The following is a 15916-nucleotide window of genomic DNA, read 5'->3' as shown; positions in this document are numbered from 1 at the left end:
TAATTGAAATTAAATAACAACATATTCATAATCGCACCCCTATTCAGCCTCAGGCTAGAGTCAGTTGTTCACTTTGAATGTCTAAACACTGTTCAACTGAACTTGTTGAGGTGAAACACGCCAGTAATGAATTGCATAATCTTCAGAGGTCTATAAATGGACAACTATAAAATTTAGTACTTCCGATGGTTATTATCAACGAGAACCATATTAGTCGCCAACATAAACGGAACTAATTGGTGCGAACCGAATCGATTGCAGCTATAAGGTTTTAATGGCACCGAATTTAGAACCGAACCGAAGGTGGTCTGATTTGAAATATAAAAGTCCACTTGGGTGTGATCGCGCGACATATTATTTGTGGTGGATCGCCAAGATGAGAGGTAACATATAGTGATAAAGCTCATGTAGCTATGGATTGAACATTTATTTTTAAAGTTTCAAGGTTATCACTATTGGCTCTGGTGGCATTTGTTTCCTTTGGAAATGCTGAGAAACGTAATTACGATGAAGTTTGCATTGGAGCGCCAAATCTGTCGTACGTAGCTAGCAGAATTTCTTGTGAATATTACTACGCCTGCATCGATGGCGTTGCTTACGGCTACCGCTGCGAAGACGGAGAGTGGTTCTCAATAGAAAGACAACAGTGTGTTCCTCCCAGCGAATCAGATTGTGACATTGATCAGGCACCAGAATTGCCAACAGCTCCTCCACCAACTACATCGCCAATGTGCGAGGGCGTTGAAAACTATCGTTACGTGAGGTCTTTCGACAATTGTCAGTATTACTATCAGTGCATTGATGAATTTGCTTATCAATTATCGTGTCCGAAGAGCTTCTGGTTCAATGTAAGTGCCATTGGCTTTTTTCCATCAAGAACGAGTTATGTAAATTGATTTCTTCTTGTTTTAGGAAGAACAACAGCGATGTGGTAACCGATACGAGTTTGATTGTGATCTAGAAACTACGACGCGTCCACCTCCTCCGCCACCCGGTAATCGGTGTCTTGGTCAACCCAACTTTGGACTCATCTATGATCCGGATTATTGCTACAGATTTTTCAAATGTATGAATGGACTACCATTCCCCATGGTGTGTTGGGATGGATTGTGGTTTGATTATGCTAGTCAAACATGTGTGGAACCATCTGAAACTAACTGTAGTGCTACGACACCTCCCCCAAATCCTCCGCCTGTTCCGAATATCTGCGATGACGTTGAGGACGGTCACAGTGTTCTTCATTACAGGTAAGTTTACTAGCAGCCAAAACTCTTTCAATATTTAACTGGTTAACAAGAATGTCTTTACTTCTCCAGATTTTGCAACGCATACTTCACCTGCGAAAATCAGGTCGGAACTCCAGGCCAATGTCGTGATGGCCTTTGGTTCGACGAGGATCGACAGGAGTGCGCACATGCAATGGACGCCTACTGTCCCCACGGAATCGTTACCACGCCCAGACCTGATGTTTGCAGTGGCGTTGAAGATGGTAGATTAGTTGCATCTCCGGACAGTTGTAGTGCTTACTACGTGTGCGCCAACGAAAACGGATATCGCGCATTCTGTCCTCCTGGCCAGTACTTCGACGAGGAAAGGCAAATGTGTGACGACCAACAGAATGTGGACTGTCTTATCTAGGTTATCAAATTGTAAAATGAAGTTCAATGTGGATTTGGAGTCTCTTTGATATGCCGGTCAAAATAAACTAATTGATGACCACAATAAACAAAGCGTACAATTGATCATGCCGAATCGTTTGACCAGCTGCTTGTATAAAATACTACATAAGTCCAATGTTAGCCATTAGTGTAGGTTTCTCCACAAAATGGTGAAGTTAGTATTAATAACTACTCTATCGCTGTTAGCCTTCATTGATGGGGCTGTAGGATTCTGTACCGGAGTGCCAGATCTGTCCTACATTCGCAGTCCAAACGCTTGCTATCTGTATTACAGCTGTATTAATGGAATTGCATACCCCCAAACTTGTCCGGATGGACTTCACTTCTCAATGGGATTGCAGCGTTGTGTGACTCCTGAGGAATCCGATTGCGACATTGAAAATCCACCCGATCTTCCGGAGGCACCTACCCCCGAGACATCACCCGAGTGCGAAGGAATAGCAGATTATCGTTACATAGAGGAACCTTCCAGCTGCGAATGGTACTATCAGTGCATAGATGGGATTGCCTATAGACTTTCGTGTCCAAAACATTACGTGTTCTCCTACGAAAAACAACGCTGTGGAACACGGTACGAATTTGATTGTCACTTGGATAATTAATCAATGTAAAGGCAACACACAACACTCCAAGGATGCATGAAAATGTAGAATAAAAATAAATTGAAAACTATCTTGGCGTTACATTACTTTCGTGTCATTTCAAGTTCTCGTGTGTTTTTTTTTTCTATTCTCGAACAGAAAAACTAGCCAAATTTTTAGAGTTTAGGCCAATAATTATGAGATTTACAGGTGAAGCAAACACTTTGATACTATATTTCTTCCTAAGTTTGTGGGAAGTTATCTAGCTGTCTCAATAAAACTGGACACAACTGACATGTTTACAAAAATACTTTGAAAAGCGTTATTAAAACCAAGATAGGCTCAAAGTGGCACATGCTGTAGAAAGCCTATGAAACCATTACCGTGTACCCCCACTAATTTAAATGGTTCTTCAAACAAACCATTGGGGCTCTTTTAATAATGAACTTATAGTTACCCTACGCACAGCAGAATACTCTTTTTATGATTCCTCTGTAGAATTACCACGTGTGTTTCCAGCAATACGGCTCATTTCAGTGAACGGATCCGATCCGAATCACTCGTTCTAGTGAACTGCATCTTTTGAACGGGTCAGTGGCTCAGCGGCTCGCGAAGGAAGAGCGAACTGAACCGAGCAAAAGGAAAAAAAGAGCGGTTCACTTCCTGTTGCGCGACATTTGTCGTGTCCACGCTAAACTTCATCCGCTCAGAAATGAGTGCCGAGTACACAAAATCGGCCTCTCTTCATGCAGCACAGATTCTGTGCAAAGGGGGCTGTACACAGTTTTGTGCAAACGGTGGTAAACAAACCGAATGAGTGAAATGCGCACAGAGGAGGAACGCTTGGAATGTGGAATTCGCTTCCATGTTTGTTTTGCTTCTGCAAACATTAAAAAAACATTCCGATTTTAAAGTTTTTCAGAGATTTTTTCATTTGAATAGCCGAAGCGGAAACAAATGGGGGAAAAACTTTCTCATTTGCGACCATCTTCCGGCTTTTCGCTGGAAAAAATCCCTGAAAACTCCCCATCTTACCAACGGCCAACTGTTTGCTGCCGCGCGGGAGATGACTGACAGTTCAATTTCCATCGATCCGCGCACAGCCAATGGCCAACACATCGGTTACACATAGCATGAGTGCGACTTACACAGAATTTTCACTCAGCCAGAGAGTCCTGCATTGTTTGCCTCATTCTGTAAAGTTTTAACACATGCGCTGCGTTGAGCAAAGTTAGCGTGTGCGAAGCAAGCGAATGTACAGTGAACGCGGTCTTCTTGTGAGTAAGGGTAGCAAGCGGAATGAAGACAAATTTGCTCGTTGACGATTTTGGATTGAAGTTAGTCGTGCATTCTTTCGTCGATGACGAGATGACGACCTTGCAGAGTTAATATACTGGATGACGATGTCTTTTTTTTTTATTTCATCATCGCACTGTGAAGAATCTGACGATTGCCTGCCCTGGTTACAAAGGACCAGCCTTGGCAGGGCCAATCCTCTGCAGCCATATCTTGGTCGGCGCGCCATAGGCGCTGCAATTCTAACATAATGTGATTGACAGCCGTAGTTACTCAATTCCAGCATTCAGCATCCGCATACATTCCCCCTATAATATTGTCGGGCGACGTGCTCCCTCCGCATGTAGCGAGCATGCGACCTCTCTCAATAATGAAACGGGGGCAATCGAACACGACATGCTCCGCTGTTTCCTCCACAACAAGCACAATTGGGGCACGCAGGAGATTCTGAGTGCTCGAACCTATGCAGGTACTGTCTATAGCAACCATGTCCTGACAGAAACAGCGTCAGGTGGAAGTTCACTTCCCCATGGTGTCTTCCAAACCAATCTGACACGATGGATTCATCTACCATTAGTGGAGTTATTCCATTCCTGATACCAACTTCTGAGCATTTCCTCTTTACACGTGTCGTGGACTCCTCTCGTACCTCTTTGGTTGAAGCATTGAACATCTTCCTTGATGATAAGCCCGATGGGCTATGATACACACGATCTCTTTATATACCGTCCGGTATGCACTTGCTACTCTTAAGCACATTATCCTGTACGTGCTTTCCAACCGCTTTAGGTTTCTGCTCGTTCTAATCGCTTTTGAACAGATTGGTCATCCATACCTTAGCAAGGATAGCGCCACGCTTGCCATGAGCTTGCGTTTGCTGGCAATTACAACAGAGCTGTTAGACATCATCCTCGATAGCGCCGCTATAGCCGTATATGCCCCTTTGCAGGCATATTCAACGTGGCCAGCGAAGCTGAGCTTGTCATCGATTATTACCCCAACATGCCTAAGGGATCACTTGAACTCTATGAATCACCTACCGAGATAAGCGCCCGTTGCTCGGACTTGCGGTTGTTGACCACCACCACCTCAGTCTTGTGACGGTCCAGTCTTACTTTCCTAGACTTCATACATTCCTCATCTATGGAAATAAAGTGTGCTGCTGTCAACTCTACTTCCTCCATCGATTCACCATAGACCACTAATCCTAACACCCGTTGGAAGGGGTAGCCTCAGTAAGTCATCGTACATCGCTCTACATAACATCGGGCCCAGGATTGAACCTTAAGGTACTTCCGCGGCAATTCGAACGCTTTTCTGCCCCTCCTCTGTGTCATACAGTAGAATCCTACCATCAAAATAACTTTCTAGACGCTTGCACAACTGCACCGGTACATTGAGGCGTGTGCTTTTGTTTCCCAGCTTGCGCTGTTGAACGCATTCTTCATATCCAGAGTGACAACCGCGCAGTAACGGATGCCGCTCCGTTTATGCTTGATTGCCACCTCAGCTGTCTAAACGACCGACTGGATAGCGCCCAAAGTGAATTCACCTTTCCTGAATCCAAACTGGTTGTTGGACAGGCCGTCCGCACCTTCCGTATACGGTACTAGCCTGTTGAGAATAAACCTATCCAAAAACTTACCCGTCGTATCTAGTAGACAGATAGGTCTATACGCCAACGAGTCCCTGGTTGTTTCCCCGCCTTTGGTAGTAGCTCCAATTTATGTCGCTTCCATACACCCGGGAAGATTCCTTGACCAATGCAGCGTTGCATCGTGGTTCTGAATATGTCCGGATCCGATTCACTTCACTGCTGCTTTTGAGGCTACATTCGAGATACCATCGGGTCCTGGTGCCTTGTTTGACGCGAATGATTTCACGGCTCCTGGCAGCTTTTCGTTCGTCAATCTCGCCATTTCTTCTCCTTCATCTGCCGCATACGGCGATGGGGGCTATGGGCTAATGGGATGGTGCGGGAAGAGTACATCGATTATCGATCGCAGCAACACGGACGACTTCTTTTGGGGCGCTATGGCACCTTTGGTCTTAGCCATTACCACTCTATGGACCGATGCACGAATTCACTATCTGACGTTTGAGCGGTGCCGTGTTATTTACGTGACCATGGCAACGAATGAGTTCGGCACCGCTCAAACGTCAAATTTGTGAACTTGTGCATCGGTCTATAGGCGTCACCCCACGGACTCAAATTGGCATTCTCGCATATACTATAAAAGTATGCCCGTTTTCGACTCTTGATTTCCTTTTTGAAAGCCAACTTTGCCTCTCCGAATGCTGCACTGCATTCTTCTCTTTGTGTTTCAGTGCGTGCGCGTTGCATTCTTCGTCTAGCGTCTAGCCCAAAGGCAGATTGCTCGAAGATTTGCAATTGATTCGCACCACCGGCCCGTTCTCTAGCCTCCTAGGAGGGGCTTTTCTCGGCATGGAAGCATCAAACGCTCGTGATATCACAGCAACTAGCTCATCACTGTTTAGGTCCAGAGGGTTCCGTTCGCGCCAAATGGCTTCAGTGAATACTTCAACGTTGAAGCGTGCTGTTTTCCAATGCACTGTGGGCCAGAGACGCAATCTGGCGGGACAAAATTAATAACTCAGTAACGAAGCGTTTTCGGCATTTGGTGTATTCGGCAAAGTTTTATGTAACAATGAGGACCATCTACTGACATAAACGGATAGTTCGTAAATCGTCCGCATAGGTGGCGCCACAACCTTATTTTTTATTGTGACGTTGTAGAGACCTGACATGTTCGGCAAAGTTGTTCATTTCGATAACAACTCCCTCGAAAACGTCAAAAATACACAGCCGACTGTTTTCAAGTTGTTGGCAAAATAAGACCAAATAAGTAAAAAACGATTTTTTCGTAGAATTTGATAATTTTCTTCAGAACCATGTAATATAATATTTTTTGCTGGTAAAAATATGATAATCACAAAATCTGGTGGTAAAATTTAAATAATACGACGCTTAAAAATAATTAATAAACCTGAAAAATAGAGCAATTTTTAAACTTGAATATCTCCAAAAGCGCAACAAAATCGCAAGCTCAAATTTTCAGGCAACAAAGAACAATACTAGATAAAACGGATGTCAAAATTTCAGAGAGGTGTATTTTGATGTTTTTGAGATATTTCCATTTTTTTTATAATGATTTTATTACTGCAATACAGTTAACTTTCCATGAGTTTAAGACGAATTTCCATAACTTTAAGAACAAACACTTTTAGAGAACTGTTTAAATAAGCCATCATCCCGGTCGGTCCAGGATCTTTTCGTAACGGAATTTTCCTTAACTCCTCTGGGTATAGAGTATCATCGTACCTGCCACACGATATACGAATGCAAAAATGGCAATTTAGGCAAAGAAAACTCTCAGTTAATAACTGTGGAAGTGCTCTTAGAACACTACGCTGAGTAGCCGACTCTGTCCCAGTAGGGACGTTAATGCCAAGAAGAAGCAGCCATGAAATTCAGTTTGGGAGAAGTTCCATGAGATGATATCGAGTAGTGTAGATGAAAGTGTAGATTGAAACTGGGTACAGTCACCCCACAGTTATGGATAGCATACAGATATGAATCAGAGTTGGATTAAAACGAGAAAATCTCGTCAAATAGAGTTGCAATTACGCAGAACACATTTTACCTACGTGAACAATAAATCTGTACACCATCACAAACAATTATAATATAACAGCTAAACATTACATATAATTTGCAATTGGATTAGATGGACAAATTGATGTTAAGATTTGCGAAAAAGTTACACGTCTTCTCAGTGAGAATCGAACTCACGACTCCCCGATCTTTAGTTGGGGCGCGTTACCACTACGCCATGAGAGGACTGATGAACGCAGAAGTTAACCTGAATTCGATTTCAGCTCAATAATCACGTGGTCCTTTTTCGCAAAGTGCACCTCTTTCGGAAGAATTAGATGCCCATCCAAACACAACGCTTTCTATATGTATCCAATGCCTAGCCCGAGAGCGCATTGTTTTTTAGGAATGGGAATAGCACACTGCGCTGGCTGAGGTATCTATTGTGTGGGCTTCCTCAGCCAGCGCAGTTGCTGGCTAGTGTAGTGTGCTATTCCTATTCCTAAAAAAATAATGCGCTCTCGGGCTAGGCATTGGATATATATAGAAAGCGTTGTGTTTGGATGGGCACCTAATTCTTCCGAAAGAGGTGCACTTTGCGAAAAAGGACCACGTGATTATTGAGCTGAAATCGAATTCACGTTAACTTCTGCGTTCATGAGTCCTCTCATGGCGTAGTGGTAACGCGCCCCAACTAGAGATCGGGGAGTCGTGAGTTCGATTCTCACTGAGAAGACGTGTAACTTTTTCGCAAATCTTCTCATCAATTTGTCCATCTAATCCAATTGCAAATTATATGTAATGTTTAGCTTTTCGGTAGTTGTTAAACTTCCACTCGCCTGGTTGGCCGTAAACCACGATTCATAATTAAAAACAAGTAATTATAATATGCTTAAGCATATTTTTTTGTCTGTAGGAAATATAATGTCAACCGTATTCCCAGAAGCGTTGATTCATAACTGTGGGGCATTGAAAACCATACCACAGTTATGGATCAAACATAAGACGATTCCGAAACAAACGCCAAAACGTATGCTTTCACTAGCACCCCGTTCGATTACCACGCAGGTAAATTGCTGTAATAGTGTTTTGATCCAAAATATGAGTCGATTTGATCCATAATAAGGATCCTCATCTCCCACTGATCCACATCTGTGGGATGGACAACGTTTTGCAATTGTCTTGAAATCGACACATTTTCTAAAAAATCGCGATTTTTCAGGTGTATATCCAATAAAAACTATATTCTGCAAGATCAGGTAGATAATTTTGTTTTGTATAGCGTCACCATGATTTTCAATCTCATTTTGTTCTGGCAAATGGTCCTTAGTTGATCCATAACTGTGGGGTGACTGTAGTTAGGTGCACCATAGTTGATGAATTTTCAGCAGTCCAATTTTTATGACCTTCCCGTACTTACGATGCTGCTAGAAAACGAAAACAAAACAGATCCATCTCAAATTTTGAGAAATCGTCACTTAATGATATAGAAGTCTATAGAAAATATTTACAAGTGACTTTGAGAACATGAATTTTTAAGGTTTTGTATGGCCATGCACCACTTTGCCCCCATAAACGGTTGGATTTGTGCGCTAATTGATAGGGGAGAAATATATTGTGTTCCCGGCAAGTGTTCTAACTCTTGCCCAAGATCGTGTTCTTGGAGATAAGTACGAGAGTTTCATAAAACTATAACCAAGGTCATTTGTTCTTGTTTAAAAATGAAGTTTTATGTGGTTTATGAAAAGTATTCTTGTAGAAGTGTTTAAAACCAAAAATGGTTCAAGATCATTTGTACTAGATGAAAATTACTATTAAACTTAGAAGAATACGCAAATCTGCAATACAACTATCACAAACATAAAAAAAACCACTCGGAATCACAATTGTTACTTGGGTTTGCTTTGTAGCCGCGCACTCTACCACTCGACTAAGAAAGACGCCATGTGTATGTGTGTTTTTATTGCATGTGTACATTCACATTTTTTAGTAGGGTACGAAAAAAAAGCTTCAAAAGACCACGAAATGGAAGAGAATAGTCTTAAAATCCAAAAATGGAACAACTAGGAAAAACAAATACACATGGGCGTAAATAGCCATCAGACTTGAGGGGGGCCACGGCCCTTTCTCATGAGAGATAAAAATCGTGAAAGATTTAGATAACTTTACAATGTTTGTTTCGATTATATTTGTGAATCGATTATCCAGGTTTTTAAAACCGCTAATGGCTTATCGTTTGATCCCTACTAGAAAGCGAGGCCATTTGCGGCAGCCATTGGCGCTCGTGAAAAGCTGGATATTGGCGCACTTTCATACAGAGCTAAATCAAAACCTAAAAATCACCCAAAATCGATTGATCAACTTTCTTTGATACCAAATGTCACTTTTATGTAAAAATAGTAAACGTATTTGAATTTTTTTTTTTTTATTGCCAAGATGACGTATTTAACCCAATCACGTATATCTGGAATCAAATACAAAGATTTAAAAGCAGACTCTAATCATGAAACAAATTTACCTTTCCAATTAGATTTGAACTCGAATTTAAGCAGAGTTATAAATAAAGATAATGTTTTAAATGTATCTGTTCAATTGAGGTTCAAAATCAATATGAAAATCTAACCTCTTAAAGCCAAAGAGGCAAAAAAACAAGCCTTTGAAGAAAAAACGCTTGCTAATTTGAATTATTGTTGCTCTGTAGCGAGCGATTAATTTCTCTAAACGTCTCGAAACCAAAATGTGAACATAGGATAAAATTATACCTTTTTTGATAGAGTTAAAGACTTCACACCCTAAAACTTCTTGGCTATCACCATATTAAAGGATTGAAAGTTATTTTTTTCTGAAAAAAAGCTGTCGTCATCAAATTTTTATGAAAACAGTTATTTGAAGAAAGCAAGATGGAAGGCAACAAATAGTCATAATTTTTCCAAATTTTAAACGATTTTTATGATATTTGTAGTGAAAGTATCTTACTTGAACAGCATTAAAATCACTATGGTATTTATATGCTTTGATTTGAATTGAGCTAGAAATCTTAATAAGAAACTCCTACCTCACTCAAACTTTTGCCCCACTTTACTGAACTGTTCAAATTTGGGCTACTAAAAAACCAAAAATAAATTGTACCGGTTTCAAAATATAAATGTACGACTGAGAAATACATATTTATCGAAAAATACATGAGCTCATTCAATCAGTTTTTATACAGGAGACTGATATAGATGTAAGAAAAGGTCGCCTAACAAACGGTCAAGAGAAATTAAGGAATTTTGTGATTTTACATGCATACAATTCTAATGTTACTGTTACATACAGAAAATTGTTTGCAGTTAGATTGGTTCAAAATTGCAATAAAAACATAAAAAAGCATTACTCATCAGTATCTCGTCATCAATCTAGAAGCAAATATTATCTATTTTTCTTACGTTCAACGTCTTCCAATTACAGAAATTTTACATGAAAAAAACATCCGAACACAATTGATTTGGGGCAGACCTGGTATAGTGATTAGAACACACGCCGAGAACTTAGGATCGAATCCCATATCACGCCAAAAAAAATGTTGCGTAATTAAAATAAATAAAAACTAAAGTCATATTATAAGCGCTTCTAGAAGAGTTATAAACATGTCTAAAAAAAAATCAGTATAAACAAGGTTTTAGGTTTGCTTTACAGAAACAAATAGTAACATGGTTTTATTATCTTATCAATTTAAAAACTTCAGAAAATTGGTGTCAATACAACATTGAAAAAAATAATGTTGCGACATCTACGACTTTACACGGTTCGATGTTTTTTACAAATCCACCACTATCTTACTATACGTAAAGGGATTTCAATGTTTACAGTTTTGCTGTCATTTAATTTGCATGTCTAATTAACAATACAACTACAAATGGATCAAACCAGTTCTGCTATTTCTGAAACATGCTTCAACAATTTAACTATATTGTAATTTCTTCTCCATTTTTTTCGGGGGGCCAAGCTCATGATTTGGGGGGGGCCAGGCCCCCCCTGGCCCCTCCCTATTTACGCCAATGCAAATACATACGCCATAAGATCGATTTGCGAAAAGTATCATTATGAGAACCTTAAAACAAAAACCTAGAATTCCTATCTGGACATGCATAATTTTCTGCTGAGCGTTTCATGGTGGGCTTATTCGAAATGATAAAAGTTTGTTTGCTCTAAAAAAATACGTGTTCTGAATGTTTTGTTTGTGACCCATCAAAAGGTGATTGGAAGCTTAAACATTTTGGCTACATGAACAAGTTTACATTAGTCATCGTCGCGTGCTGTACGTCAGTATGATACGAGGGAAAGTCCATTAATGGGACAGATTTCAATTAAGATATTGAACCACTTAACGATAACACCAAAAACATTTATATTTTGTTGGGTAAAACAGAGCTGAAAAGATATAAACACTTGACACCTGTTTCTTTGTTTCATTTTTAATAATTGACGAAAGGCGAATTGAACTATTGGCTGCGATGAAAGGTAATTAATAATTGTTAGAGTGTAAATTATTTTATTTATGTGAATTATAATTTTGTAGCCCTAATAATAGTCCATCTTGGACTATTGATGCATTTGACGGCTGCTAGATTTGTATCAGATAATGTGAGTATTTTTGTCGACAACACAATTTCGTATTGTTTTATACATGGATTCGTTTTAGATATGTCTTGCTATGCCAAATGGCCAAAAGTTGCCAGTGACAGATGATTGCAGTTCTTATATTGTCTGTGATAATAACGCACAAAGTATTAAACACTGTCCGAATGGATTACTGTTCGACCCACAAGTTCAAGTATGTAACTGGGCTAGCATGGTGAAGTGTGGGCAAACACCAACAGTCCCTGAACCGTGGCGACCTGTAACGACAAGTACTGTTCACATACCAACAGCTCCAACTCCTTCACCAACTACGCCTCGGCCAGTTCAAACCACAACAGCTCCTACTACTACCACAACGAGAGCCACTACTACGACCACAACCACAGCTCCTCCGCCAACGACAACTACAGTTGCTCCTACTAGGACAACAACTACAACTCCTCGTGTTCCGGAGAATAATCCTTATCCTCAATGTACCAGTGATGGATTTTACTTCATTCCACATCCGTCGGCATGTGAAAGCTACTACATTTGCGCCTATGGTATGCTGATTCTGCACAGCTGTGGACAGGGAGTGTACTGGAACTCGGATACTAATCAGTGTGACTTCCCGGAACGCACCAACTGTTCAAATCTTCCCAATCCAGCAAAGCCGGAAACCTCTACGCCTTCAATCGGCACGACCACGCCCTCAAAATTGCCAAGTATGAACCGATTATGAATTATTGGACGTAACTATCTAATTTAGCAAATTTCTTCAACAGATTGTAGAAGTTCCGAAATCTTCCATCCGAGTATTGAGGACTGCAGCAAATACTACATTTGCATCGGTTCCTCCCCTATCTTGATGAGCTGTCCCTCGGATTATCTATGGAATGCCGATATATCTCAATGTGACCGCCCGGAGCAGGCGCGATGTGCAACTTCATTTGCCTAACATGGGTCGAACTTCTACTGTACCGATTTGTGTGCAGATGTGTATTGGTCTTTTATTATAAATAATTTATTCCAAGATGTATAGGATAACTAAGACGTAAGAAATAAAAAAAAATGACTTGTATTAACTGCAGGACTATTTCAAGTGGATTACAATATCCTCTAATATTTTATTGGCTTTTCTACCTTTTCATTGTGTCTTTAGGTCCCAAAAGTGACCTTAAAGAAACGTTCAGTTTTTTCGTCTCAAGCGAATCATTTGTGCCTTTTCTTTAAAAAATGTTTGAGAAGTTGGGACATATATAGCCATAGCTATAAACGCGCAGCTATTCTGCAAGACTGAGCCATGGTATACGATATATTTGTGCCTGTCATACGATATACACATGCAAAATGTCTCATATCTTTGCGATTTTGAAAGAAACTTTGATTCTTTAAATGGAGCTTAAGATCTCCCACCTTAATTCAACGAATTCAAAAATAGTGACCACGATTAGCCCTGTAGGATCCTATATACGATGATAAATTGTCTATCAATATCTCGGCATACTGGGGGAGTAACTATGTTTGTGAGATCTGGAGTCAAATAAAAAAAAAAACTCAAACGAGTCAGTCGACTGGAAATTTTTCTGGGATTTATGGCGCGGTATATCACTCACCGAATACAAGTGATGCCGCATTTCTACAGCATCTTGAAGATTCGTAGCTGCCGAACGTATATACGACGAAAACATTAACTTAATAATTGGAGATTTTAATAATAACTTGATGAAGGTAGGTGACAGACGTGAGCTAAACAATGTAATGGATTCTGTGTCATTGAGACAAATTATACAATTCCTCCAGAGTAATTATAAGAAGTAGTACTATGGTTGACCTGGCATTCACGAATGATGATAAAATAACTGCTATTGAATTGATAGATGAAAAATTATCTGACCATAAAACAATTGGACTCAAATTCAACACAACGGACCAGCTAAGACAGTTGACAAATATTAGCATTAAAAGCTGGAGACAGTATTCCAAGGAAAAATTTTGTAGCAAACTGCAACACAAATTGGGTGATTTCAATTTGCTTGATTCAACTGACGAAAGTGCAGCACTTCTGTGGTGTTCTTTGGTGAAGTGAAATGATAATAAATAAAGAGATTGTGTTTGGAGAGCTAATTACCTTATTAGCTCATAAATTGAGTCTTGAGATTATTGGTTAAAGATGCTCCGCGTACAATCAGCAACGACGAACTAGTTGGGTGCTACTGTAGTAGCGGTTGAAACAACGTAGCTGAACCGATGGGGTTAGGATGCTCCCTCAGCACCGGTAGGTTATATCCATTCACTTTTAACCCGATGTGTGGTAAATCACCAGTTATTACCAGCAAGCGTGAACCAGGAATTGGGAAATGCTTCGTTTCCACAAACGAAGTCCGGTTGAAATTGCAGTGGTGATAGTCTCGCCGGCGTCGAATTACGATGATCGAAATTTCCACCTGATCCGAAAGAAAGACCACGAGCAGTACTGGGAGATGGAGAATAATTTTGTTGGAATTTCACTCACCTATTGAAGGCAAGTAATGTGCCTTGGATTTCGCGGGGGTGGAGTCGTTGGCAGCCAACATGTTAGGAAAGTGGGCAGTTTATCACCGTTTTCGCGGTCTTTCGGCGTAGCACAATAGAAATAGGGTTTTTTCTTTAAACAAACACCGTACTTTAACTATTATTTATTGAACTAACTGCTTAAACTAGTTACATTACTACAAAATTAATTTCAATACAAAATATTCGACGCGACTGCCCGGATTGCAATTTTCTATACAACTGGTGAATTGGGCAATTTGGGATTTGGTAAAAGGCCAGTCTATTGTATAATAAAAAAAATCTTCTCGCATATTCGCAAGCGAGAAACCCAACGATCGCTGTGAGTGGTAACGATCGTTAGATTGGTAGCCAATGATCGAGGGGAAGCTAAATGCAGCTTACCTTGAACTCCGACAAGGAATATTTGTTTAAAAATAATTTATATAGATACTTATATAAGCAAAGTAAAGGATTCCATGTTCAAACCATTCGCAAGATGAGCTCAAGTGCCGTTTAACTTGACGGAGCCAATATCACAAGTTGATAACATAGAATTCTGAGATATAAAAAAATCTCAAAAAAATGGGGTAACCATGCGATGATAATAAATAGTTCCGTAAAATGCACCATCTGATCTATCAGAGTAAAAAAGCTTCATAAGAATATGAGACATATATTTCAGGGCTTTTTTTTCAACTTTTTTATGGAGAGGAATCACTTTGCGATGCGGTGGCCGATTAAGATTCTTCATCTTCTTTTTCTTGGCATTACGTCCTCACTGGGACTAAGCCTGCTTCTCAGCTTCAATACTTCCAGTTTTATTAACTGAAAGCTTTCTTTGCTAATGCAGCCATTTTCAAATTCGTAAATCGTGTGGCATGTACGATGATACTCTATACCCAAGAAAGTCAAGGAAACTTCCAATACGTAAAGATCCTGGGCCGACCGGGAATCGAACCCAGACACCTTCAGCATGGCTTTGCTTTGTAGACGTGGACTCTTACCATTGGCTAAGGAAGGCCCGGGCTGATTAAGATTAATCACGTTTCGATAATTTAGAATGGAAAAAGCAACAAAAGTCATCTCAGATGGTTTGTTCCAAGGCCTAAGGTTGAGCGTTATTTCTGCTATCAGTAACAGCAAATTGAAAGCTGTCAAACAAAAATTTACTCATCAGTCGTACATTGTTCTGATGCACCAAATATTTGATGCAATCCACAACAATTTAAAATTTCTCGAGTTGTCTTGCAACGGATGTCATCAAGTTCACGGAATTCGGTTTAGCAAATAATTCATTAAAAAAAACAATACGCAGATGACGCGCGTCGCGATAACTATGGCGGATTGCTTCATTTTGTTTGTTTTGACGGATAACTCTACACACTTGCTTATCTATGCAAACTCTTAAATTTGTTTATCATATCTTTCTTATATTCTGTAACAGAAGAGTTATAAATCTCTTCGACATGGAAAATTCAAGAACGCATGTTTTGCAAATTAGCAAAGGCTAACAATACTAAATTATAATCTATTTTTTCAATAATAAACTATAGTTTATGTCTTAATTTTTGTCGATAGAATGAACATAATGAGAACAACACAATTAC

The 15916-nt window shown here is 40.0% G+C and overlaps 2 protein-coding genes and 1 non-coding gene across 3 annotated transcripts; 2 read left to right on the top strand and 1 right to left on the bottom strand.

The window, feature by feature from the left end:
* Nucleotides 1–227: 227 nt before the first annotated feature.
* Nucleotides 228–1730, top strand: LOC5575308 (peritrophin-48). Its single transcript, XM_001655632.2, has 4 exons — nt 228–383; nt 439–848; nt 913–1247; nt 1317–1730. The coding sequence occupies exons 1-4, from the start codon at nt 275–277 to the stop codon at nt 1636–1638; spliced, it is 1176 nt and encodes a 391-aa protein (XP_001655682.2). The 5' UTR covers nt 228–274; the 3' UTR covers nt 1639–1730.
* A 5615-nt stretch (nt 1731–7345) lies between these two features.
* Nucleotides 7346–7418, bottom strand: Trnaf-aaa. Its single transcript has one exon. It is a non-coding gene; the product is annotated as a tRNA-Phe (tRNA).
* Nucleotides 7419–11575: 4157 nt separating this feature from the next.
* LOC5575307 (probable chitinase 10) lies at nt 11576–12870 on the top strand. The gene is made up of 4 exons (XM_001655631.2): nt 11576–11675; nt 11734–11798; nt 11857–12499; nt 12560–12870. The coding sequence occupies exons 1-4, from the start codon at nt 11669–11671 to the stop codon at nt 12730–12732; spliced, it is 888 nt and encodes a 295-aa protein (XP_001655681.2). The 5' UTR covers nt 11576–11668; the 3' UTR covers nt 12733–12870.
* Nucleotides 12871–15916: the final 3046 nt, after the last annotated feature.

Source organism: Aedes aegypti, chromosome 3 (assembly GCF_002204515.2).
Source record: "Aedes aegypti strain LVP_AGWG chromosome 3, AaegL5.0 Primary Assembly, whole genome shotgun sequence".
NCBI classification, from domain to species: Eukaryota; Metazoa; Arthropoda; class Insecta; order Diptera; family Culicidae; genus Aedes; species Aedes aegypti.
The sequence above is the reverse complement of the archived record's forward strand: the minus strand, read 5'-3'. Positions and strand labels throughout refer to the sequence as shown.

Coding starts and splice junctions, on each gene's coding strand:
- LOC5575308 (XM_001655632.2), top strand. CDS start 275: ATGGCACCGAATTTAGAACCGAACCGAAGGTGGTCTGATTTGAAATAT. Junction 384..438: donor GTGGATCGCCAAGATGAGAG/GTAACATATAGT, acceptor TTATTTTTAAAG/TTTCAAGGTTATCACTATTG. Junction 849..912: donor CGAAGAGCTTCTGGTTCAAT/GTAAGTGCCATT, acceptor TTCTTGTTTTAG/GAAGAACAACAGCGATGTGG.
- LOC5575307 (XM_001655631.2), top strand. Junction 11,799..11,856: donor CTAGATTTGTATCAGATAAT/GTGAGTATTTTT, acceptor GATTCGTTTTAG/ATATGTCTTGCTATGCCAAA. Junction 12,500..12,559: donor CACGCCCTCAAAATTGCCAA/GTATGAACCGAT, acceptor TTTCTTCAACAG/ATTGTAGAAGTTCCGAAATC.